General features: G+C 37.5%; 1 protein-coding gene across 2 annotated transcripts in view; it reads right to left on the bottom strand.

Annotated features, from left to right (window-relative positions):
- AFG1L (AFG1 like ATPase) overlaps positions 1-25,011 on the bottom strand; it is a 200,802-nt gene that overhangs the window by 111,113 nt on the left and 64,678 nt on the right. For both annotated transcript variants that reach the window (XM_006931927.5, XR_006598149.1), the window contains exons 5-7: positions 21,824-21,925; positions 20,516-20,646; positions 10,161-10,260 (exon numbers count right to left, since the gene is read on the bottom strand). In XM_006931927.5, coding sequence (XP_006931989.3) covers positions 10,161-10,260; positions 20,516-20,646; positions 21,824-21,925 — 333 coding nt within the window. The remainder of the gene's footprint in view (positions 1-10,160; positions 10,261-20,515; positions 20,647-21,823; positions 21,926-25,011) is intronic.

Genomic DNA, 25,011 nt, shown 5'->3' with positions numbered 1-25,011 from the left:
TATATCAGACAATCTAGATTTTAAAATAAAGACTACAACAAGAGATGAAGAAGGGCATCATATCATAACAAAGGGGTCAATCCACCAAGAAGATCTAACAATTGTGAACATTTATGCTCCAAATGTGGAAGAACACAAATATATAAATCAATTAATCACAAACATAAAGAAACTCTTTGATAATAATACCATATAGCAGGGGACTTCAACACCCCACTTACAACAATGGACAGATAACCTAAACAGAATATCAACAAGGAAACAATGGCTTTGAATGACACACTGGATCAGATGGTCTTAACAGACATATTCAGAATATTTCATCCTAAAGCAGAATACTCATTCTTCACCAGTGCACATGGAACATTTCTCCAGAATAGATCACTTACTGGGACATAAATCAGCCCTCAACAAGTAGAAAAAAGATCAAGATCATACCACACACTTTCAGACCACAACGCTATGGAACTCTAAATCAACCACAAGAAAAAATGTGGAAAGATAACAAATACTTGGAGACTAAAGACCATCCTACTAAAGAATGAATGGGCTAACCAAGAAGTTAAAGAAGAAATTAAAAAGTTCATGGAAGCTAAAGAAAATGATAACACCACAGCCCAAAACCTCAGGGACGCAGCAAAGGTGGTCATAAGAAAGAAATATACAGCATCCAGGCCGTCCTAAAGAAGGAAGAAAGGTCAAAGATACACAACCTAACTTTACAACTTTTTGTTTGTTTGTTTATTCATTTTTGAGAGAGACAGACACAGAATGCGAGTGTGTTAGTGAAACCAGCAGCTGGTTCTTTGAAAGAAATAACAAAACTGATAAACCTGTAGCCAGATTGATCAAAAAGAAAAAGGAAAGGACCCAAATAAATAAAATCAAGAATGAAAGAGGAGAGATCACAACCAACACAGCAGAAAGAAAAACAATAATGAGAGAATATGAGCAATTATACGCCAATAAAATGGGCAATCTGAAAGAAATGGACAAATCCTAGAAACATATAAACTACCAAAACTGAAACAAGAAGAAATAGAAAACTTGAACAGACCCATAACCAGTAAAGAAATCAAATTAGTAATCAAAAATCTCCCAAAACACAGGAGTCCAGGGCCAGATGGCTTTCCAGAGGAATTTTGCCAAACATTGAAGGAAGAGTTAACACCTATTCTCCTGAAGGTGTTCCAAAAAATAGAAATGGAAGGAAAACTTCCAAACTCTTTCTATGAAGCCAGCATTACCTTGATTCCAAAACCAGACAGAGACCCCACTAAAAAAGAGAACTATAGACCAATTTCCCTGATGAACATGAACGCAAAAATCCTCAACAAGATACTAGCCAACTAGATCCAATAATACATTAAAAAAATTATTCACCATGACCAACTGGGATTTATACCTGGGATGCAGGGCTAGTTCAATATCCACAAAACAATCAATGTGATACATCACATCAATAAAAGAAAGGACAGGAACCACATGATAGATGCAGAGAAAGCATTTGACAAAATACAGCATCCTTTCTTGATAAAAACCCTCAAGAAAGTAGGGATAGAAGGATCATACCTCAAGATCATAAAAGCCATATACGAAGGACCCACCACTAATATCATCCTCAATGGGGAAAAACTGAGAGCTTTCCCCTTAAGGTCAGAAACAAGACAGGGATGTCCACTCTCACCACTGTTATTCAACATAGTATTGGAAGTCTTAGCCTCAGCAATCAGACCACACAAAGAAATAAAAGGGATCCAAATCTGCCAGGAGTCAGTCAAACTTTCACTCTTCACAGATGACATGATACTCTATATGAAAAACCCAAAGGGATTCCACAAAAGAACTGCTAGAACTTATCCATGAATTCAGCAAAGTCGCAGGATATAAAATAAATGCACAGAAATTGGTTGCATTCCTATACACCAATAATGAAGCAACAGAAAGAGAAATCAAGGAATTGATCCCATTTACAATAGCACCAAAAACCATAAAATGCCTAGGAATAAACCTAACCAAAGAGGTGAAAAATCTATACACTGCAAACTACAGAAGCTTATGAAAGAAATTGAAGAAGACACACACACAAAAAAAGGAAAAATATTCCATGCTCCTGGATAGGAAGAACAAATATTGTTAAAATGTCAACACTACACAAAGCAATCTACATATTCAATGCAATCCCTATCAAAATAACACCAGCATTCTTCACAGAGCTAGAACAAACAATTGTAAAATTTGTATGGAACCAGAAAAGACCCCAAATAACCAAAGCAATCTTGAAAAAGAAAACCAAAGCTAGAGGCATCACAATCTTGGACTTCAAGATGTATTACAAAGCTGTAATCATCAAGACAGTATGATACTGGCACAAAACAGACACTCAGATCAATGGAACAGAATAGAGAACCCAGAAATGGACCCACAAACGTATGGCCAACTAATCTGACAAAGCAGGAAAGAATATCCAATGGAATAAAGACAGTCTCTTCAGCAAATGGTGCTGGGAAAACTGGACAGTGACATGCAGAAGGATGAACCTGGACCACTTTCTTACACCACACACAAAAATAAACTCAAAATGGATGAAAGACCTAAACATAAGAAGCCATCAAAATCCTCAAGGAGAAAGCTTGCAATAACCTCTTTGACCTCAGTCACAGCAACTTCTTACTAAACACATCTCCAGAGACAAGGGAAACCAAAGCAAAAATGAACTACTGGGACCTCATCAAAATAAAAAGCTTCTGCACTGCAAAGGAAACAATCAGCAAAACTAAAAGGCAACCGATGGAATGGGAGAAAATATTTGCAAATGACACATCAGACAAAGGGTTAATATCCAAAATCTATAGAGAACTTACCAAACTCAACACCCAAAAAACAAATAATTCAGTGAAGAAATGGGCAAAAGACATGAATAGACACTTCTCCAAAGAAGACATCCAGATGGCCAACAAACACATGAAAATATGCTCACCATCACTCATCATCCAGGAAATACAAATCAAAACTACAATGAGATACCACCTCACACCTGACAGAATGACTAACATTAACAACTCAGGCAACAACAGATGTTGGCGAGGATGCGGAGAAAGAGGATCTCTTTTGCACTGCTAGTGGGAATGCAAACTGGTGCAGCCACTCTGGAAAACAGGATGGAGTTTCCTCAAAAAATTAAAAATAGAACTACTCTACAACCTAGCAATTGCACTACTAGGTATTTATCCAAGGGATAGAGGTGTGCTGTTTCGAAGGGACACATGCACCCCAATGTTTATAGCAGCACTATCGACAATAGCCAAAGTATGGAAAGAGCCCAAATGTCTTTTTTCCTTTTACCACTTTGTGTCTTACTGTCAAAGAAGCACAGCTGAGTTCAACTTACATATTTCCCCCATAAAAATGTATTCTTGTTTTTTGATTGAATAAGTTCTTAAATTTATTAATTTCACATTTTAATTAATGTAACCTACTTGTCTATTATCAATTTGTTGTTAGGCTCTCCATGCTCTTAAATATTTTTTTTTCTCTACTAGAATATCATGTAATTAACAACATTCTATTTCAGAACCTAAAAATTGAGTAGCATATATATGAAATTTTAGTTGTGCATTTTTGTTTTTGGCTCTTCTAATGACCTGACAGCATAATCTTTGATAAGTAAACTATGTCTATTTGTATATGGGCCATATAAAGTATTTCCCTAAATGACAAAAATGATGAATAAACCATTTAATTGGGGTTTTATAAAAATAAGAAATTAAATAAAAACTATCTCTAGATATGTTTTATCTGAAAATTTTCTAGCAATTTCCTATTCCTATAGATTTGATCCAAGATGCTCTCTCAAAAGCCTTAATCAGATTATCCTAGAAAATATAAAACAGTAGCACTACAAATGTTACACTACAACTGTTGCTTAAAATATACTAAAATATAGGGGCGCCTGGGTGGTTCAGTAGGTTAAGCGTCCGACTCTTGATATTAGCTCAGGTCGTGATCTCACAGCTGTGAGTTTGAGCCCCATGTTGGGATCTGCACTGACAGCACAGAGCCTGCTTGGGATTATCTCTCTCCCTCTCTCTAAGTCCCTCCCCCATTCGCTCTGTCTCTTTCAAAACAGATAACTTTAAAAAATTAAAAATATAATATACTAAACATATTTTAAGCTTGCAAGAAGGTGGGAAAATCCCTACAGACCAGCAAAAAAACAGGAGGCTAAAAGCTAAAGTACTAATCATGAACTGATGCTGGTTTGGGGTTTTAGCAACTACCTGGGGTATAAAGAGTGAGACCTTGGACCCAAGCAAGAGAGGAATTCAAATTTAGGACTAGAAAAAAGTAACACACAGGCAGTCACTCTTTGGTACCTTATTCCTTTCATTCCCCTCAAATATTACTTCCTTTTTTTCTCTTCTACACGATTTTTCTCTCTTAGGTTCCTAAATTCTGGTGTTGCTTTCACTTGGCTATCAATTATTTTTCATTAAAATTATTAATTGCTTATTAAATGTTTCTGCTCATTTTCCATTAAAATTAATTTGTCTATTAATTGACAAGTTATAAGCTGTTAAAAAATTAGGGTATGATAGCAGTTTCCCTCAACAACAATAATCCCCATTCTTGTTCATGAAGTTTATGTTTTCACAACTAGAAATGGAGGGAATGAGATGAATGAAGTAGAAGAAAATTAAACAGAGATGCTAAAAAAATTAATGAAGGGAAAAAATAGGTTTTTCTCCACCGAGCACTATCTTCAGGACCTTTAACCTCCAGACTTTTCTGTCTTTATTGAATGACAGGCATCCCACCTAATTGTACAAGCCTAAAATTTTAAAACAATTTCTAAATCTTCCTTTACCTTTTCCTCAGTGACCACTCTATAACCAGGTACTATCCATTTTAATTCTGGAATATCTTTCAGATCTATCTTCTCCATATCCATTGGTATCACCATATATCAGAGTATCTGAAACTCAGAACTATAGACATTTTTGGTTAGATAATTCCTTGTTGTGAGGGGTAGCTCTGCACATTATAGGATATTTTGACAGAATTCTTGGCTTCCACCAAGAATTCTACTAGAGGCCAATAGCAGCACTTATTGCCACCCTGCCTGGTTGTGACAACCAAAAATGTCCCAAACACTGCCAATATCCCCCTAGGTGACAATAACTGCCTCATGCCAAACTAACACCATTTCTTATCCAGTGTGCTGCAAGAGCCTCCTAACATGTCTTCACTGAGCCCACCGCATCACTGCACTCCACTCCACAACCCATTCTCCACACTATACCCAGTGATAGTCCAACTCTGTTCTTGTCAGTCCCTACTGAAAGTATCCAATGTCTTCCCATTTCCCTTAGAATAAAATTCAAAATCCTTGTTTTTATTTTATAAGGTCTGTCACTTCTCCAGATTCATGTTATATGTACTTCACTGCATCCTACTTTCCTTCCTTCACTGTACTCCAGCCACACTGGCTACCTTCCAATTCCTCAAACGGGTCATTCTCTCTCCAGCCATTGGGCTTTGCCTCAACCCTCTGATAAGAAGATTCTTCCCCCACCTCTTATAACACTCTAAGAATAAGTAGGTGCTATTTAAAATAATAATAATAATAATAATAATAATAATAATAATAATAACAACAACCTATCTGGAGGCTCTAGATGAAAAGCTGTGACCTAAAGAAAAAGTTGAATGCATTTTGACGGTTGGAAAAGAGGACACACTTTATCTAGGACAGGGTAGACAAAGATCAGTAATGACCAACAAGGAGAAATGATAGAGGATAATGTGTAAAGAGTCACAAAACCTAGGTTCTAACCTCTTTTCTGCCATTTCTTATTCATGTGATTTGTTTTTAATCTTAATTAACTTTTTTCATCTACAGTTCTATTAGTTTGAATACAAGTAACTACAACCATGACCAGGATACAAAACACCCAAAAAAATTATCTTATGTTGCCCCTTTGCAGTCAAACACCTTCCCACTGTAGCCTCTGGCAACCAGTGACCTATTTATTCTTTGTCCTATACTTTTATATTTTCCTGGTACATACGTATATGTCATCTTCTTTATAATAAAATATTAAGCCATTTATGATGATTGTCTGCCATGGCAAAAAAAACCCAAAACAAAAAACAGTGTATGACAGTGTCCCTTCAATGGATCATATTTAGAAAAGGCTTTACGTTTGAGGCTAATGCCCAATTTTTGTAATTCCACATCTTGAACTTTCAGTCTTCTCTGGAAAAGTGGTTCCACTTTGGATTTCTGTATGCTACCTTGGTGGGCCTGTAACTTTGCTCACTCCTACAAAGCTTTGAGTTCCAGAATGCTCCTTAACCTTTCCCTGTGGCTGTCCTTCCTCAGTTTATCACTGCCAACTGAGCAGCAAACTGCAATCATCCTTTCGGCAGTCTTTACTGGTGCTGGTGGCAGGGGCAGTGTTCCAAGTTTGTTCTACTACCTTGCTATTTATAGCTTGTCACTGAATGTTTAAAGGCAATACTGATGACACAGTTAAGTCACCAGTCAGCTAAAGGAGAGCCTTCACAGATGATCTAATATGAAAACACTCACTGCTGTGTCTCATAGCGTTATCACCCTAGTAAATCACAAGAATGCTGGGGTGCCTGCGTGGCTCAGTTGGTTGAGTGTCTGACTTCAGCTCAGGTCATGATCCCACAGCTCATGAGTTCAAGCCCCACGCCGGGCTCTGTGTTGACAGCTCAGAGCCTGGAGCCTGCTTCAGATTCTGTGTCTCCCTCTCTCTGCCCCTAACCCACTCACATTCTGTCTCTGTCTCTCTCGAAAATAAGTAAACATTAAAAAAAAAAAATTAAGGGGCACCTGGGTGGCTCAGTCGGTTTGGCGGCCGACTTCAGCTCAGGTCATGATCTCGCTGTCCGTGAGTTCAAGCCCTGCGTCGGGCTCTGTGCTGACAGCTCAGAGCCCGGAGCCTGTTTTGGATTCTGTGTCTCCCTCTCTCTCTCTGACCCTCCCCCGCTCATGCTCTGTCTCTCTCTGTCTCAAAAATAAATAAACGTTAAAAAAAATTTTTTTAATTAAAAAAAAAGAATGCTATCTATAACAGTATTATAGATATTTTAATAAGTGCATCTGAATCATTCATAATTCTCTTAGAATATAATAGATGAGGTATAACTACAGTTGTTTGAATAACCGGATTTAATAGTATCAATTAACTGATGTCTCCCTAAAATAAGGCCTCTAATGGTATGCTATGAGGGTCTAAACTTGGTTACGTTTTAATTAATGAATGGCTGAAGATATAGCAGCATGATTACCATTTTATAAACGTCATAGTTAGTAGGGATAGCTAAAACTAATCTGTTAGAACCACACTTGAAAAAGATACAAACATAAATCAAATATAATCAAACATAAATCATAAAATAGAACAATGCAGACAGACTAATAAGCTGAAATGTAATAGGAAGAAAAAAGAAATCAACTACACAAACACAGAATGAGAGACACCTAGTTTGACAGCAGCTCACAAAGTAAGATCTAGGTAACAACAGATTATAAACTCAATAGAAGTCATCCACATGACATGGCTTATTAAGGAAAAAACTCACACTATCACTATTACATTGCTCTTTTCAGATCCACCAATAAACTCCATGTTACTAATTCCAATGGTCAATTCTCAACCTCCCCTTCACCTCCTAGTAGCATTTAACAAAAGTGGACATCCATCCTTTTGTACCATTTTCCTTTTCTTCACTTGATACTCTGTTGGTTCTCCTCTTACCTCACTGGCTGCTCTGACCAGCTTCCTTTAGGACCAATGAACTCCCAAACTTTCATCTCCAATCTAAACTTTTCCATTAAAATCCAAACTCTGATATGCATCTGCCTCAGTACTTTCCCCTCCCTACCCAAATCTGCTTCTCCTATAGTCCTCTCCATCTCAGGAAACATCAACTTCATCCTTTTAATTGCTCAAGCCAAAACCTTTGGGTCATTCTTTATCCCTTTCTCTTTTTTTAATACCATATATTCATCCCATTAGTAAATCCTCTTGGCTCTGCTTACAAAATATATCCAAACTCTGACTACTCTCACCACCCTCACTGCTCCATTATCTCCCCTCAGGATTGCAGCAATGATATCATCAATGGTCTCCTTACTTCCAACTTTGAAATCTCATCCCCACAATCCATTCTCAGTATTGCAGCCAGGGATAACCTTTAAAAACATGCATTCACTCAACATTCACTCTAAGACTATTGAGATCAGCTAGGCACTGTTTTGGTTGTTCAGTATATACCCATGAACAGAAGAGATAAAAGTCACTGCCTTCATGAACCCTTTGCATCCTGGAAGAGGATAGACAATAAACCACAAGGAAGAAAATAAAGGAGGAAAGGAGAAGCAAGGTAAGAAAAAAAGGGATGGGTTGTAGATTCAAATAGAAAGATAAGTCTACAGTTCTTTGGCAAAATAACTTCTGAGTAAAGACCTGAAAAAGGTAAGGAATTAGCCATGCAGGGAATTCCAGGTGGTAGAGCATTCCAGGGTAGAAAGATGTTAACATTAAGAATGCATTAGGGGCGCCTGGGTGGCTCAGTCAGTTGAGCTTCTGACTTCAGCTCAGGTCATGATCTTGTGGTTCGTGAGTTCAAGCCCCACATCGGGCTCTGTGCTGACAGCTCAGAGCCTGGAGCCTGCTTCAGATTCTGTGTCTCCCTCTCTCTCTGCCCCTTGCCTGCTCACACTCTGTCTCTATCTCTCAAAAGTAAATAAACATCAAAAAAAAATTTTTTTAAAGAAGGCATTAAATATTGGTTTTGGTTCCTCTGGCCTTCAACTGACCACATCATGGAAAGATAAAACATTTTAAACTTGTTTTTATCTAGATATTACTTGTATTTTAATCCTTAAATGATGTTCAAATAAGCCACAAGTGTTTTTTTTAGGAATAAAATTAAGTATTAGAAACTACTTATGCAAGCAAGATTCAACTCTTTTTCTAAGACTCAATTAGGAGTTTTCTCTTTCATTTCATTGAGCTTCTTTTACAGCCCCTAAAAAGCAATTAGAAAGCCTTGTATTTTTGAAACAGAGAAACTGAAGAACTCCATAAAAATCTGCTTTTTGCTCCTTTTCCTGCTTCTGTTCTTTCTAGGACCCACACCCCACTTTACACAGTCCACAGAATGCAGACAGCTGTAATTCCTCCTTGTAAGGGGCAGGGAGTTAGTTAATGATTTCTTCAGTAGAGATTACATCTAAGGAAGGACCAGGTGAGAATGACCAATGAAGCTGTCATATGAATATTCCAGACCACCAGCACTAGACATCTCAATGCCAAGGCCCACTGGCTCCAAGGACTAACACCTGGGCCCTTATCTTTGTTCTAACCAGTTCTTGGATGCCTGAAAGGACACATACAGCAGACCACAATCCTTAATAAAACCCCCAAACCCCGAACCAAGACAAGACTCATGCTCCTTTCCTTCCCAAGTCTCCCAGATGCTCCATCTGCATCTGCTCCCTCTGTATCTTCAGTAAACCCTGTTCTCACTTTCTGGTGTTTTGTATTTGATTTCTATCCTTCATAAAGTCAAGGATCCTTTTGGCTGGTCCTGCAAGGCCCCCTCTGGGTCCTCAAACCTAGCCTTCCTGCTGGCATCATTTTTTTTCCTTAATGTTTATTTATTTATTTTTGAGAGAAAGAGATAAGAGAGTGCACAGAAAGAGGGAGAGAGAGAATCGCAAGCAGGTTCCACATGGGGGCTTGTGCCCGACATGGGGCTCAAACTGTGAGATCATGACCTGAGCCAAAATCAAGCGTCTAAGCATCGGATGCTTAACTGACTGACCCACCCAGGCACCTCCCAGCATCATTTTTTGATACCAATATATGATATATCTAATACTCAGAGAAAAACAGCAAGTGCATCAAACACAGGGGGTGACGTGGGTTTAACTTGCAAAGAATATAAACATTTTTCAGACACAAATACCAACTGATTTTTTAGACTGTCATAAAATGAATGATAAGCAAAGTCATCAGATTCTACTAACACAATAAAATGAGTATAAAATTATGGATTTTTCAAAGCTTGTTATTTTCCACCTAATTGGATGAGACTAGCACAATGTTTGTTTTTACCTTCCGGTGGCCTGTTGGATGTTGCCACAACGACGACCCCATTTTTGAACAGATTTTCAAAAAGCTGTTTCAGAATCATGGCATCAGCAATGTCAGTGACCTATGGACAACAACACATTTGTTTTATTTTATACTCACTTCTGCTCTAACAAATTTGCTAATGGCTCATCTTTTTTTTTTTTTTTAAGGATGGAAGTGAATTCCAAGAGAAAAATTCTAATTATCACCATGAAGAAAAGAGCAGATAATTAAAACCATAAAAGAGTGTATAGTAGTCTTTTAAACTTGACTCTTTTTTGCAAGCCTATCATTTCTACCCAAATTATCAAATGGTTCTGTGTTAACTTCTTTTATAAACTACAGGTGGAAAGCATAGATAATTGTCCTAAACATTTAGGAAGTCTAATTAATTAGAGCTAACATGACCAAATCCCTCCTCCTGCTCCCATCACAGACCCCATCCACCGCCCCCTTCCCACCAAAAAAAAAAAAAAAAAAAAAAGAAGAGAGAGAGAAAGAAAAAAGAAAAAAAAGAAAAATAAACAGCTGATTGAGATTTCTAATACCTTTCTGGCAAAGGTCCCTGAAAAGGTGACTTTAAATGGTCATGGGACTTTAGAAATAAGGACAAATAGCCAGTGAGACATAATCAGCTGCTGTTGAAAATAGAATGATATGACATAGATACTATTGTGCAATTGTTGCACAAAACAATTCAACAGATGGCCCATCACAAAAATAAGCAATTTCATTGTTCTTTTTAAGTGCCTTCTATTACTGTCCATGAATAATCAAAAGGCACTGCAGTCACTTCCAGCACAGCCAGCCTCTGCTAACCTTCGCAAACACAAATATTCCTTCTATTAAAAAGGAAAAAAATAAAAACCTTACAAGAATGGTTAATACAGGGCTTTAAAAAATTCCTTCTGACAAAAGCAGAAATGCATAATATAGATAAAACTGTTCCACCTAAGTTAGAGATACATAGAGCTACCTTTTCTAAAATTATTTTTTAAAATCCACAATTAACAAGTAAGCTTAATAACTTTTTAAAAAGCTTTTTAAAATCACAAAGAAATACAGAAATTAAGGAGGGAAGGCAGTTGAGTTCAAAAACAAATGTACAGTGAAGGTAGATATTAATCATTGTTACCTTCCCTTATAAATATAATAAAATGGGTTTTAGATACTTGTTAAGTAAAGCTATTTTGATCTTTCTTTAATGGCATTTTAGATAATAAAATTTGTTTTATATTCACAAAATAAATCACACAATAAATATCACATTCTTATTTTTAAACCATGTTAGAGCATAGAAACTGGGGGAATTCTTTCAAATTAGATCAAAATACTGAAAGTTACCAACTAACTGACAACAACCACCTGGGCTACACAGGGCTCCATCTCTTTTCTCTTTTCAGGTGATTATCTTACACAAACGTTACATTATTTCCTTCCCACCTGAACAAAAACAAAAACAAACCAGAAAATGGGGCTGTGCCCACAGATCTTTTTTTGCTGTCTCAAGTTCTAACTTTAAAACATTAGCTAAAAAAACTACTGGAGACTCCTTAAATTAAAAAGACTTCAGGAGCTTACAAAGTGGTGACTAAAATGAAAAGTAGTATTTAATTATTTAAGAAGAAAGTGATATTATTAAATTTGGAGCTTAGGTTCACTGTCAAATTTTGCTTCCGCAAAAATACTCACAGAGAAGGCCCCTTTCAAATGCTTAAACACCAGTGGCATTTCTGATGAGAGAACAAACAAGCTTGCAAATTTCAGAAGCAAGTGCACTTTTAAATTAGATTCCCAATACACTGACTTTTAAAAAGAATGATATCAATTAAAAGTTACCAATTTTAGAAAATAAAAATTGTCCTTCGAGTATCTCACTAATGTTGTTGAAAAAAATTAAAAACAGCTTTTGTGCGCTAAGGTTCAGAAGAGTGAAGAGACATTTAGCTTATAACATACTGCAAAGATTTAAATTGGAAGTTGAAGAAAGCAAACTATTAAAGACTCGTGGTTGAATTATCATTTGTTGTTTTTGTATTACGAAATGTTTTTGCTCTATCAGAGTAAATTAACTTGGAGAAGCTATGGCTAATTAATAAAGCAGGAGTCACTTGGTGTAGCCGGGTGCCAATGTATACTCTTTTGATCTTGTCCCCGCACTTGTTCAGCTTTGCTGGGGAACAGTAATTTTACAGTATAAGTGAACAGAAGACAATTGGCCACACATTCTTGGAGAGCGGGCTTTTTTAGCACCCAGCATTTCATTACCACCAGGAACAAAAGAGAAGGCTACAGATTACCAATAAGGGTAGTCTGCTAATACAGAGAGGGGAGACATTTCATTAGCATTAAAGAGAAAAGATTTTTTATGACCTAGAGTTGCTTTCCATTATGACTCACTTAAGTAAAAAAGGAAAAACAGAAAATCTAATGGTTAATTTACATATGTAAGTGCTCGAGTCTCAGTCACCCACTGATTGGTACAGTGCCATGTAATGAGTGACAAACATAAGCATGCATTATCAGTAATTAGTATTAGCACAAAAATAAGCACCTATTTTTTATTAGCAGTTTTTAATAGCTTTTCTGTTTTACAAAAACGGTCAAACTATTTTTTAAATGATATTGATAGCTTACAGAGGAGAATTTTGCATGATATTCTGCTCATCAGAATTCTTTTTTTTTGTTTGTTTTTAAGACCATATTAGTAAAACATCCATCCAGTGTCCCTGAAAGGGACAGGAAGAAATAACATTTTTTTTTAAATCGGTTTCCTTCAGTATTGTATACCTTCAGATTCATAAATGATGTAATAAGAAACATAATCATTCAAAGTCAACACAATGAAGACCCTACAGAAAACTCTGAGGAAAAGCTGTTCTTTTATTTTAGCAACTAAAACACATAAAAACAACCTACCTAGCCAAATTTCTCAAACAAAACAAGAATAGTATATTTGATACTACAGGCAAAACTGAAATGCTATACTTAGTTAAAATGACCAAGCTGATGAAGAATATATTCCGGAAATATAATCTGAATGCTACCAAAACATAATTTTTAAATTCCTCAAATTCAAGAGCACATGTATTCTTGATTTTAAGCAGCAATAATTCCCATCCAGCTCCCCAGTAAAATAAATATTATATTAACACTACCAAAAGGCCAATAATAACTAGTTAAAAATCAAGACTACTAGTAGGATTCAATTTTAAAAGTGACGTGATGATTGCAGACATATGGCTGTTAAGAAAAAAGGGCCAAAAAAATTCTTTTCTAGAAAATCAGCAATGTATTATACCAGACTTAATAGGCTTAAGGATAATTTTTAGGTTCTGTCATTAAAATATCTACTAAAAGTCAACTCAGCTCTAGATCTATGTATTTAAATATATAACACAAGACATCATATACCAAAGAGAACATACAACGTAGCTGTTACTACTAATGAATCAGAGCACCAACAATGAATTCAAACTGAGTTACCAGCTGTGTGACCTTGGACAAGTTACTTAACTTCTCTGACCCTTAATTTCCTCATCAATATAATGAAGGTAGTAACAATACCTACCTTGCAAAATTGTTATGATCCTTAGAGTAAATCCTCAAGAAATGTCAGCTGTATTATCTATGTATCGTATATATGCTAGTATAATTGCATATTATTTATATGTAGCTGTATAGAATTTTAGCTATAGAATGATACTTAGCATAGTACAGTAGTTAAGAACATAGCCCCACAGTACTCAACAAACAAAAACTAATGTTATTACAGAATACACATAATAGATGGAATGTAAGCATTCCAATAAATGGCATTGTCTCAGTTCATAAAAGATGAATTTTAAGTAGTTAGTAAATAAACATAGAAAAAATCCAACTATATTATTACTTAAAGGAATAAATATTAAAACAATGAGATGCCACTTTTCATCTATTAAATTAGACAAAAAAGTTAAGATAATTCAGAATGTTGACAGGAAAAATTGTGGGTAGTTATTATACATAAGAGAAGTGGGACTTAGTTGGGAGACTAGCTCAATATTTATCATTTGGTACTAGATTTATTCATTCATTCATTCATTCATTCACTCACTATTATTCATTCATTCATCCTCAAACACTGTTCTATCTCTAATTGAGATACGTCAATTAAAAACAGATTCCTGGGTGCCTGGGTGGCTCAGTCAAGCGACTGACTCTTGATTTTGGCTCAGGTCATGAGCTCACGGTTCTTGGCATTGAGCCCCTCATTGGGCTCTGCACTGACACTGGAGGACCTGCTTGGGATTCTCTCTCTCCCTCTCTCCACCCCTCTCTCACTCACTCAATCTCTCTCAAAATAAATAAATAAACATTCAAAAAAACACACAAAGATTCCTGCCTTCAAGTTTACATTGTTATGGAGGAATTATATAAATAGTAAACATAATAAGTAATATATTATCTACCAGAAGATGATATGTTATTTTTTTAAAGAATGATTTTAGAGTGCCTGGGTGGCTCAATCAGTTAAGCATACAACTTCGGCTCAGGTCATGATCTCATGGTTCCTGAGTTCCAGCCCACGTCTGTGCTGACAGCTCACAGCCTGGAGCCTGCTTTGGATTCTGTGTCTCCCTCTCTCTCTCTCTCTCTCTGCTCCTCCCTACTCACGCTCTGTCTCTCTCTCTCTCTCTCTCTCACCCTCTCTCAAGAATAAAAAAACGTTAAAAAAAATTTTCTTTAAAGGATAGTAAGGGACACTGATTAATGGCAAATTGCAATTTTGTAGGAATAGGTCTTGTTAAGGAGGTAACTGAGCAAAGATGTGAAGAAGTGAGAGACTCTTAGAGGTATCCAGGAGAGATCGTCCCAGGCAGAAAGTTCAGTGCAAAGGCTCTGCTTATTTGTTCTAAATTGTGTGGATGTTGGGGATCGGAATGCTGCTGCAGCAATATTTTGGAGGTATCCTTTTATCCTCTTGAATTTTGGAATGAGAGACAAGGAGAGATTTGGAGTAGAAATAATCCAGTGTTGGTGTGTTGGAGGAGCTTCTCTAAGACCAGTGGAACACAGTCCAGATATTAAAACTAGGAGATCCAGGTACTGCTCAGTGATCATCTCTGCTCTTAAGGGACATATTCTTGCCCTTATACTCTTGCTTTCCTGGTTCTTCTCAACAGTGGGTATGTGCAGATATTGGCCTTTTCTTGCATACAGGGTCTTGCATACAGACTCCAGGGCTCGAGTCTGGAATTGTAGAGGAAATAAAAGAGCAAAACTACTAACATGTTTCATCCTAAGACATGCAGGCCAACTTTCTTAAAAGCAGAGAGTCTCTCATGTTGTCAACTCTGACATACCAGAATGCTTCATTCTAGCAGCATTTGGGATTAAACAAAGGCAATCAATTTGGTATTCAGTCTTGTTTTACCATCTCTGAGCAAATTTTCTTCAGAGTCCTGACGGGAAAGAAGCATTTGGTTTAACACCCAAATCTATTAGCTATAGTTCCCCAATCTATGAAAACAATAGGGATGGAAATAGTAGGGAGCAATGAGCAAGGCTGAAAGTATAGGAGATAAGATCAGAGAGGAAGGGGGCAGGCTTGAATAAAAGGAATGACACTATCTTATTGTATTCCATCCCTACCCCCCCCCACCCCCCACTTAGAGTTTAAGCCTTTTTAAATTGGGTTTTCTGTTACCTGCAGTCAAAAGCATCCTAAGAGATACCTCATCTCTGGGATCTTTTGTCTTTAGTTCATCAGGTAATTCTCCTTCCACTGGAGGTACTGGATTTTATATGAAGGAAGGTGGCATTTCCTCACAGTACTCCTATTTATGCTAGCTTTTACAGACCACAGGGAAATCCCTACCACTAAGGCAGATAAGAGCAAAACAGGAGTTCCATCCTCATCGAGACTGCTTGCAAGAAACAGGGACAGGAGATTCAGATAAAGAAAAGGGGTTTACTTAAGACTCCAGGATGCATGGAGCGCAGCTACGTGGCTCAGTCAGTTAAGCGTCCAACTCTCGATTTCAGCTCAGGTCAGGATCTCACAGTTGTGAGACAGAGCTCTGCATGGGTTTCTTGCTGAGCATGGAGACTGCTCAAGACTCTCTCTCTCCCTCTCCCTCTACCACTCCCCCCTGCTTGCACATGTGCATGCTTGCTCTCTCTCTCTGTCTCTCTGTCTCTCTGTCTCTCTCTCTCTCTCTCTCTCAGAAATAAATAAATAAGACACCAGGATGGGAACAGCACTGTTAGCACCTACTGGGAACCGGAGCTAAAGATTGGCTTCAGAGCATAGGTAGCTCTGGAGAGTTCAGTGGCTGTTCAGGGAGCAGCCTTGTAGTCTTCCCCCTAATGGGATTCAGTTATTTCCTAGGTCTCTTTGTTCCTGTTTCATTACTGTGCAGGAACTGCCCTTGTTTCATTACTGTGCAGTAAAACTGCATTTTACTTGAAAGACATGAGATGGAGTATATGATTGGCTCCATCCCCAGGGCACACCAAAAAGTGCAATATTGTTGACAACCGTGTAGGCTACTCAGAGATCAGATGTCCAGACATGGTCCATTTGACTGTGGGTCAGATAGGGTCTTATAGTATGGGATAAGGTTCTTTATTTAAGGCAACAGGGATGGATGAGTAAACAAATGAATGAACATCAAACCAACTCTGGTCAGGGCAGGTGATGACAGTTCCATCACATCCACTCTCTCTTTGTTGACAAGTAACATTTTACAGGCAAGGGGCCTGTATCCCCCTTGATCTCCTTAATACTTAATTTAAAAAATCATTTTTACTGCCTGCCTTTCTTTTGCAAGACTCACTCATTTGGAACATAAGTATCCTGAGAGTTGCTTTTGTTTCCTTCTTCCCAGCCAAGCATCAACCTTCCGAAATTGGAACTCAATGGAGAATGCCCCGTGCAACCAGACAGGTTTCTGTTATCACCTCACTATCAGGGCAACATTATGACTTTCCTGGTTTTGCCTTCATGAGCCCCTTCCTCAATTAGAAAATACATTTGAAAATATGTGTGTTTATATACATAATTGTATTTTATGACTATGGTGGTGTAAGATATATACAGATACAGACAGATACAGGCTGAATTCATGATGATACATTCATTTTTTCTTCAAATTTTAAAAGAAATTAAAATATTTTCATGGGGTCCTAAAAGTATCATGGACCCTAAGTACTGTGCCTCCTGCACCTCATGGGTAATTTGGCCCTGCTTGCTATTAATCTTTGCAGGATCTCCTTTGCACAACCAAATTTTCATTACTTCCTTAGCTTCTTAAATAGTCTTGTCAATGGTCATCATGTCACAGAAACAGGCCAATCTTTTCTCTCAAAGTTTTAAAATTTATACATTTTAAGTTAAGGGTAATGATTTTCATATGATACCGAGGAAATTCTGACGCCTCTATATCCTCATCTACATAATGAATATCATAACTATTTTATAGAATTAAATGAAGCATATAAGAAAAATTTGTAAACCATGAATCATTTTACAAAGGTTGGGTGTTAGTACCCTTTTTAAAAATTTTAACTTCAGAGGTGCCTGGGTGGCTCAGCTGGTTGAGTGTCCAGCTCTTGGTTTCGGGTCAAGTCATGTATGATCTCACAGTTTCATGAGTTTGAGCCCCACGCCAGCACAGAGACTGCTTGGGATTCTCTCTCTCTCTCTCTCTCTCTCTTTCTCTTTCTCTCTCTCTCTCTCTTTTTCTCACTCTCTCTCCCTTCCCCCCCCATGCTGTCTCTCTCAAAATAAATAAATAAACATATACTTTTTTTTTTTAATTTAACTGTGCCAACTCAATTTTATTTAGGGAAACTGTGGTTAAGAGACTCATAATGAGGAAACAAGAGAAATGGCCTTCCCTGATTGATTGCTGACTTCTGTTATTGAAGACAGCGTAACTGTCAACTTGGTGCTACTTTTAGAACTAGGGGTACCTGGGTGGCTCAGTCGGTTGAGCTTCTGACTCTTGGTTTAGGCTCAGGTCATGATCTCACAGTTCGTGAGATAGAGCCCTACCTCTGGCTCTGCATTGACAGCTCGGAGCCTGCTTGAGATTTTCTCTCTCTCTCTCCCTCCCTCCCTCTCTCTCTCTCTGTCTCTGCCTCTTCCCGGCTCACATGCATGCTCTCTTTCAAAATAAATTAATTAAAAAAAAAAAAAAACTAAATGAGGCCCTTTTCTTTCTGCAACACATTGGTGTACTTAGTACTCTTCTTCAGAGTAGTAAGTAAACATTTCTTGCCCATCAGCCTTTCTTCTGAAGACCTTTGTGGCTGTACAGTACAAAAAGTGAATGCCAGGGTATCTTAATAGACTGAAGGGAAAATGAAATAAAGATTCCTCCCCCTTAGATGGCTCAGTGTAACACCATTCCTGGCAAAAATTCTTCTTTCTCTTCTCTCATAAAGCAAGACTGCTCTTAGATTAAGTGTGTCAAGCTACTAAAGGAGACTTCTCATGCCTCATTTGGGATAAAGGCATCCTGGCCTCTTATCTTCCCACCAACCCAGGTTTTAAACACAGAAGAACAAGAAATAACTCACTACCAATTTAAATGCATTATTTCAGAGAATCTTAAAACTGTTAAGAAACTTTACAATTCAACTAGGACGGCTCCCTCCCTTCATCACAAATATGTTGTGAGGCTTAAATAAAATGTGTGACTCACCAGGGCCCACCTCAGAGTAGGCACAAAGTGTTAGCTTCCTACCCTTGAAAGTTCTCTGGGCCTTTATTTTACGCAATCAGACATGGGAATTTCTGCACTCAGCTCCAGAAATATTATTCAAAAGCTTTGGGAGTGAAACTTTTTTTTTTTTTAAGTTTATTTATTCTTGGGGCGCCTGGGTGGCTCAGTCGGTTAAGCATCCAACTTCAGCTCAGGTCACGATCTCACGGTCCATGAGTTCGAGCCCCGCGTCGGGCTCTGGGCTGATGGCTCGGAGCCTGGAGCCCGCTTCCGGTTCTGTGTCTCCCTCTCTCTTTGCCCCTCCCCCGTTCATGCTCTGTCTCTTTCTGTTTCAAAAATAAATAAACGTTAAAAAAAAAAAATTTATTCTTGAGACAGAGAGAACAAGCAGGGAAGGGACAGAGAGAGAGAGGGATAGAAGATCCAAAGCAGGCTTTTGTGCTGACAGCAGAGAGCCTGATGTGGGTCTTGAACTCAACCTTGAGATCACGACCTGAGCTGAAGTCAGATGCTTAACTGACTAAGCCACCCAGGCACCCCAGTGATGCCCTATTTTTAAGCTTATATTCAGTACTTATGGTTTTTCTATTTTTATTCCAATAACCAATTGCTCTTCTGATAAGCATTATAGAAAAATCAGCTACTGCATTTCAGAACTACTAAAGAAAGCAGTGAAATGAGGAAATAATTCTTAACTAGAGTATCTGTTGGTGGTGGTGGTGGTGGTGGTGGTGTTAAACTCTGGGATACAGAAAAAAAAGTAAGACACAGTATTTGCTGGCATGCTATATTTGCTCTCATAGGAAATAAAGATCAGAAATTAACATATTACCAATTTAAACGTACTATTTCAGAGAATCCTAATACTAGAAGAAACTTTAGAAGTTCAAGGAGGGCGAACTCCCTCCCTTTATCACAAATAAGTTGTAAAGTCTATATGAGATGAGTGAATCATTTGTTTTTTTATATAATGTTTTCAAAAAACTTCAGGGGTGCCTGGGTGGCTCAGTTGGCTGAGCGTCTGACTCTTGATTTCAGCTCAGTTCATGATCTCACAGTTCATAAGATCGAGTCCCCGAGTCCAGCTCTGTGCTGACAGCACACAGCCTGCTTGGGATTGTCCAATGCTCTCCCCCTTCCCCTCTCATGCTTGCTTGTGTGTGCACACTCTCTCTCAAAATAAAAATAAACATTTAAAAAAACTTCAAATATCTTTAGACATTATTGTGTAATCAACATTATCTCCATTGTGGTATAGGGGAAATGTAAATCCACTGACTAATATAGGGGAAGGCAAACTTTTCCTATAAAAGACTGAGTAGTAAATGTTCTAGGTTTTGCAAGCCACATATGGCCTTTGTTGCATTTTCTTTTTCTTTTTGAAAAGACTCTTTAAAAATATAAAAATCATTCTTTTCTCACTGGCCATACAAAAGCAGATGGGCAAGATTTTCCCTTTGCAAGCCATAGTTTGCTGACTCCTGGACCAGACAGTAAAATAAAGTCATAAGAGGTAATGTGTCAAATCAATTTATAAAACAATGATAAAATCAGGAACAGAATTTAAATCTTCACATATCATTCAGCATACCATTCTACATCTATGAAATATCTCTACCTCACCTGAAACTCATCAAAACATAAGAGACATGCCTCTTCGCTGATTTCTTCAGCTATGGGAGCTATCGGATCATACGATTTAGCCATGAATCCTGGTTTCCTTTTTGGCAAACTCTGTTTAAGGCGGTGTATTCCTTTAATGGATAAAATTAAACACAAATCAAATATTGTATTAATAGTCCATTTTAGACAACTATAACATATCTTTTAAATCTCTAAATGAAATCTTAGCGTAAACATAAAAATTACGTGTAAATGCCACATAAAATCAAATGTGATTATTGAAAATTGGTTGCACTTTCTCTACCTCAAAATAAGTTGTTCACATATTAATGCATTCCCATGGCTGTAAGAACACTTTGTAGTCATCCCATCCCCCCTCTTTTCAATCACTTCAGAGATGACAAATGATAGGCTAGATGACAAGATGGTAACTAGGTGGATCAACAGATCAGTCTTACTGCTGAGGATTTCAGAGATGGAGGCAGAGGAGGTGATCCTGCCCTACGTCTAGCATACATAATCAGGATGCTTCCTGGTCTCTAGCCAGTCCCACTTCACTCATTATATGTGTACTAAATGCTGAAAGTATTAGAAGAAAAATACAATGTTCCCGCCCTGGTGAGGTTAGTATAGCTGGTAGACAAGTAATGCAAAATGACATAACTTAAGAACACCAACAAAGCAGGGCGCCTGAGTGGCACAGTTGGTTGAGCGTCTGACTCTTCATTTTGGCTCAGGTCATAGTCTCAGGACTGTGAAATCGAGCCCCAACTGAGGCTCCCTGTTGAGCACGGAGTCTGCTTAAAATACCCTCCTCCTTCTCCCTCAGCTGCTCCCCCACTTGCACACACTCCCTCGCACACAGAGCTCGCTCTCAAAAAATAAAAATAAAAAATTTTTTAAAAAGGAACGTTGACAAACAATAAAGCATGCCTACAAGTACATGAATGCCTACATGCTAAGGTAACACAGAGGAAAGGACCTAATCAAGAACAACTTCTCCAAATAAGTGAGTTTTTAACATTTCTTATTGGCCCTTAGTAGAAGGAGAAAATACCTGACCTTCATATAGTAACCTCTCTTCTCTTATTGGGAAGTACTGATTTTGAATCTGTCTTTAGGATCAACTCTAAATACGCTACAAATCATTTCAATATAGCACAAAACAAATGAAACCAAATAAAACCTTACTTTAAGCAAAATCTAATATTTTAAAAGATAAAAGATTAAGAATTTTAAAAGATGAAGAAAAGTATTTTGTAGTGTTTGTCCACTTAAAAACCCCTTCTTTTAGATCATTTAACTTACTTTCATGAACATCTAGCATGAAACCATGAAAATGAACCCGTTTCTTCCTCTTCATTTCCACATAAGCATAAAACATGTCCATCACCATTGTTTTCCCTGTACCTTAAAAAAAAAAAAAAAACTATTAAACAGTATGTACTGATTGCTCTAATGATTGTTCATTAGCTTTGGGATAATGAAACCACACTCTTCTACTGGAAAGCTTAAGACTATGTTACTTTTTTAGAAAGGAGTGTTTATTTTTTATGTTAAACCAGCTAAAAATAAAATGTTGACATTGCTCTTTTCTGTTAAAATCCTGTTATTAGGAAATATGACATCTAGTTAACATTACAGGGGCTATTTCTCCCAGAGAATTATGTAAATAAACTGGTAAGATTTGCAGATTATTCATCCTTCAGTTTCTCTTCCAAAAGACATCAATATGAATAAAATAACTTTATCAATTAAATAAATATTTATGGCTTTATTGGGCCATACGCATGAGGAGTGGTCTTAGGCACTATGGGAAATTTGAAAATTTAAAAATTTAAAAAAAAGAAAAGATTAGTATCTAACATGAATTCTGAAAATAAATAATACATGTATGTCAGAGCTGGAGAATTGCCAATAGAACACTTTTTCTGTAGGTTTATCTTTATTTCTTCTTGCATATCCTACAGGATTTCCTTTATAAATGTTGATATTATGTTCTCTTTAAGTTTTTTATTTTAATTCCAGTAAACATACAGAGTTAAATTAGTTTCAGGTATACAATACAGTGATTCAACAATTTTATACATCACCTGGAACTCATCATGACAAGCACACTCCTTAATCCCCATCACCTAGTTTATTTCACACATCCCTCCACCACTTCTGCCCTGGTAACCATCAGGTTCTCCATAGTTAAGAGTCTCTTTCTCCGTTTGTCTTTTTTTCCCCCTTTGTTTGTTTTGTTTCAGCTTTTTAAGAAAGTGTTCTTAAAATGTAACACTTTCTTAAAAAGCTCAGCACCTAAGTCTTTCAAAATGAGGCCTACTTGAAGAAATTCTAATATAGTTAACCCTTATAATTTAATTACCTAATATTCAACACACCAAATTTTTTTTTGTATTTCATTCTTTATTTTATTTTTTTTTAATATATGAAATTTATTGTCAAATTGGTTTCCATACAACACCCAGTGCCCATCCCAAAAGGTGCCCTCCTCAATACCCATCACCCACCCTCCCCTCCCTCCCACCCCCCATCAACCCTCAGTTTGTTCTCAGTTTTTAAGAGTCTCTTAAGAGTTGTTCTCAGTTTTAAGAGTCTCTTATGCTTTGGCTCTCTCCCACTCTAACCTCTTTTTTTTTTTTTTCTTCCCCTCCAAAATTTTTTTAATTTTTTTTTAATGTTTATTTATTTTTGAGACAGAGAGAGACAGAGCATGAACAGGGGAGGGTCACAGAGAGAGAGAGACACAGAATCTGAAACAGGCTCCAGGCTCTGAGCTGTCAGCACAGAGCCCAACACGGGGCTCAAACCCACGAACCACGAGATCATGACCTGAGCCGAAGAAGTCGGACGCTTAACCAACTGAGCCACCCAGGCGCCCCTCAACACACTGAAATTTTTAATCACTGTGATTGCTTTAGTAATCAAAGAATCACATTCAACAAAGTATGCACAGAAAGTCTTATTCCCTCACAGGAAGCCCAGAGCTCTGGGGACACTGGTGGCACTAGAGCTGGATTCAGACCCAGCATTCCTCAGCAGACCCAGCCAGGCCAGGCTGGTGCTCTCTCTCACCCTCACCACTTTCTCCACCACCACTCTACCACAGTGCCCATCCTCTCTTTGCAGGAGCTACGCGTATTGATAGGCAGCTGAGGATGTAAAATCTGAGCCTTAAATCTATTTGGCTTTCCTCCACTTCACATGACTTTGAACCTATGCCACTGGAATTACCAGAAAGTTTTTTGTATATGAAAGTACAATTCACCAAACACATTTGGTCACTAATAAAGAGATCAATTAGATTTAAAAATAATTTTTTGTAAAACCATTCAGTATAACATTTCTTGATACAGTAAGTGGCAGATTTTAAATCATTACATTTATGCAAAAAATAAAGTTTCAAACTCTGCTGCATGAAGCACAGTATACTTGTAGATCCAGAAAAAAAAGTCATGAATTATCTAACCAAAAATGTGAATAATATATATTTGAATGCAATCTTTGTGCTAACACTTTAAAAAACAGACTTAACAACACCATCATATAAAACGTTTCTGGAAATAAAAGCAAAAAAAAAAATCAAAAAGAAAAAAATGATAAATTAGGCTACATGAACTTCAACCTTCTGAATATCAAAATCACTATAAATAAAATTAATATCTTTATTTATACAATCAATATATTGTTACTGAACACCATGTGTGAGGCCCTATCGTGCCTCAGGATCTAGTAGTAAACAAAACGGACAAAAATCCCAGCCTTCATGAAACTTTAAAGATTGACCTTACATATCTTTAAAATATAAAAAGCTCTTAAAAACTACAATGGAGGGGCGCCTGGGTGGCGCAGTCGGTTAAGCGTCCGACTTCAGCCAGGTCACGATCTCGCAGTCCGTGAGTTCGAGCCCCGCGTCGGGCTCTGGGCTGATGGCTCGGAGCCTGGAGCCTGTTTCCGATTCTGTGTCTCCCTCTCTCTCTGCCCCTCCCCCGTTCATGCTCTGTCTCTCTCTGTCCCAAAAAATAAATAAAAACGTTGAAAAAAAAATTTAAAAAAAAAACTACAATGGAATTGTGTATTTTGTTTTGTTCTGTTTTGTGGTCTGTCCTAAATCTCTTCCTTCTGCAAACTTCTCTACTTAGCATGATTCTATGAGGGTATTAATCACAGGATGGGCCAATCAAAAATACCCCGTTATCATATACACTGTGGTTGGCCCTGCAATCGGCATGTACCTAGGTTAGGTCAGTGTTATCCAGGGGCAGTGAATATAGGTTCTGAGAATGACCATAATCTCTTTTCTTTCTGAAAGAGCAACCTAGAAAATTCCAGAAATCTTTTCTATAACTGCAAAAAATTGTGACCAACAATGAATCCAATGACAAACCTGTGAACAAGAATGAAGCCAAAAAGGAAAGCAGGACAAAAAAGATGAAGGAAAAGGGAAATGGAGGGAAAGGGAGAGAGATCCCTAACACATTATTTAAGAT

Source organism: Felis catus, chromosome B2, assembly GCF_018350175.1.
Source record: "Felis catus isolate Fca126 chromosome B2, F.catus_Fca126_mat1.0, whole genome shotgun sequence".
In the NCBI taxonomy this organism is placed as follows: domain Eukaryota; kingdom Metazoa; phylum Chordata; class Mammalia; order Carnivora; family Felidae; genus Felis; species Felis catus.
The sequence above is the reverse complement of the archived record's forward strand: the minus strand, read 5'-3'. Positions and strand labels throughout refer to the sequence as shown.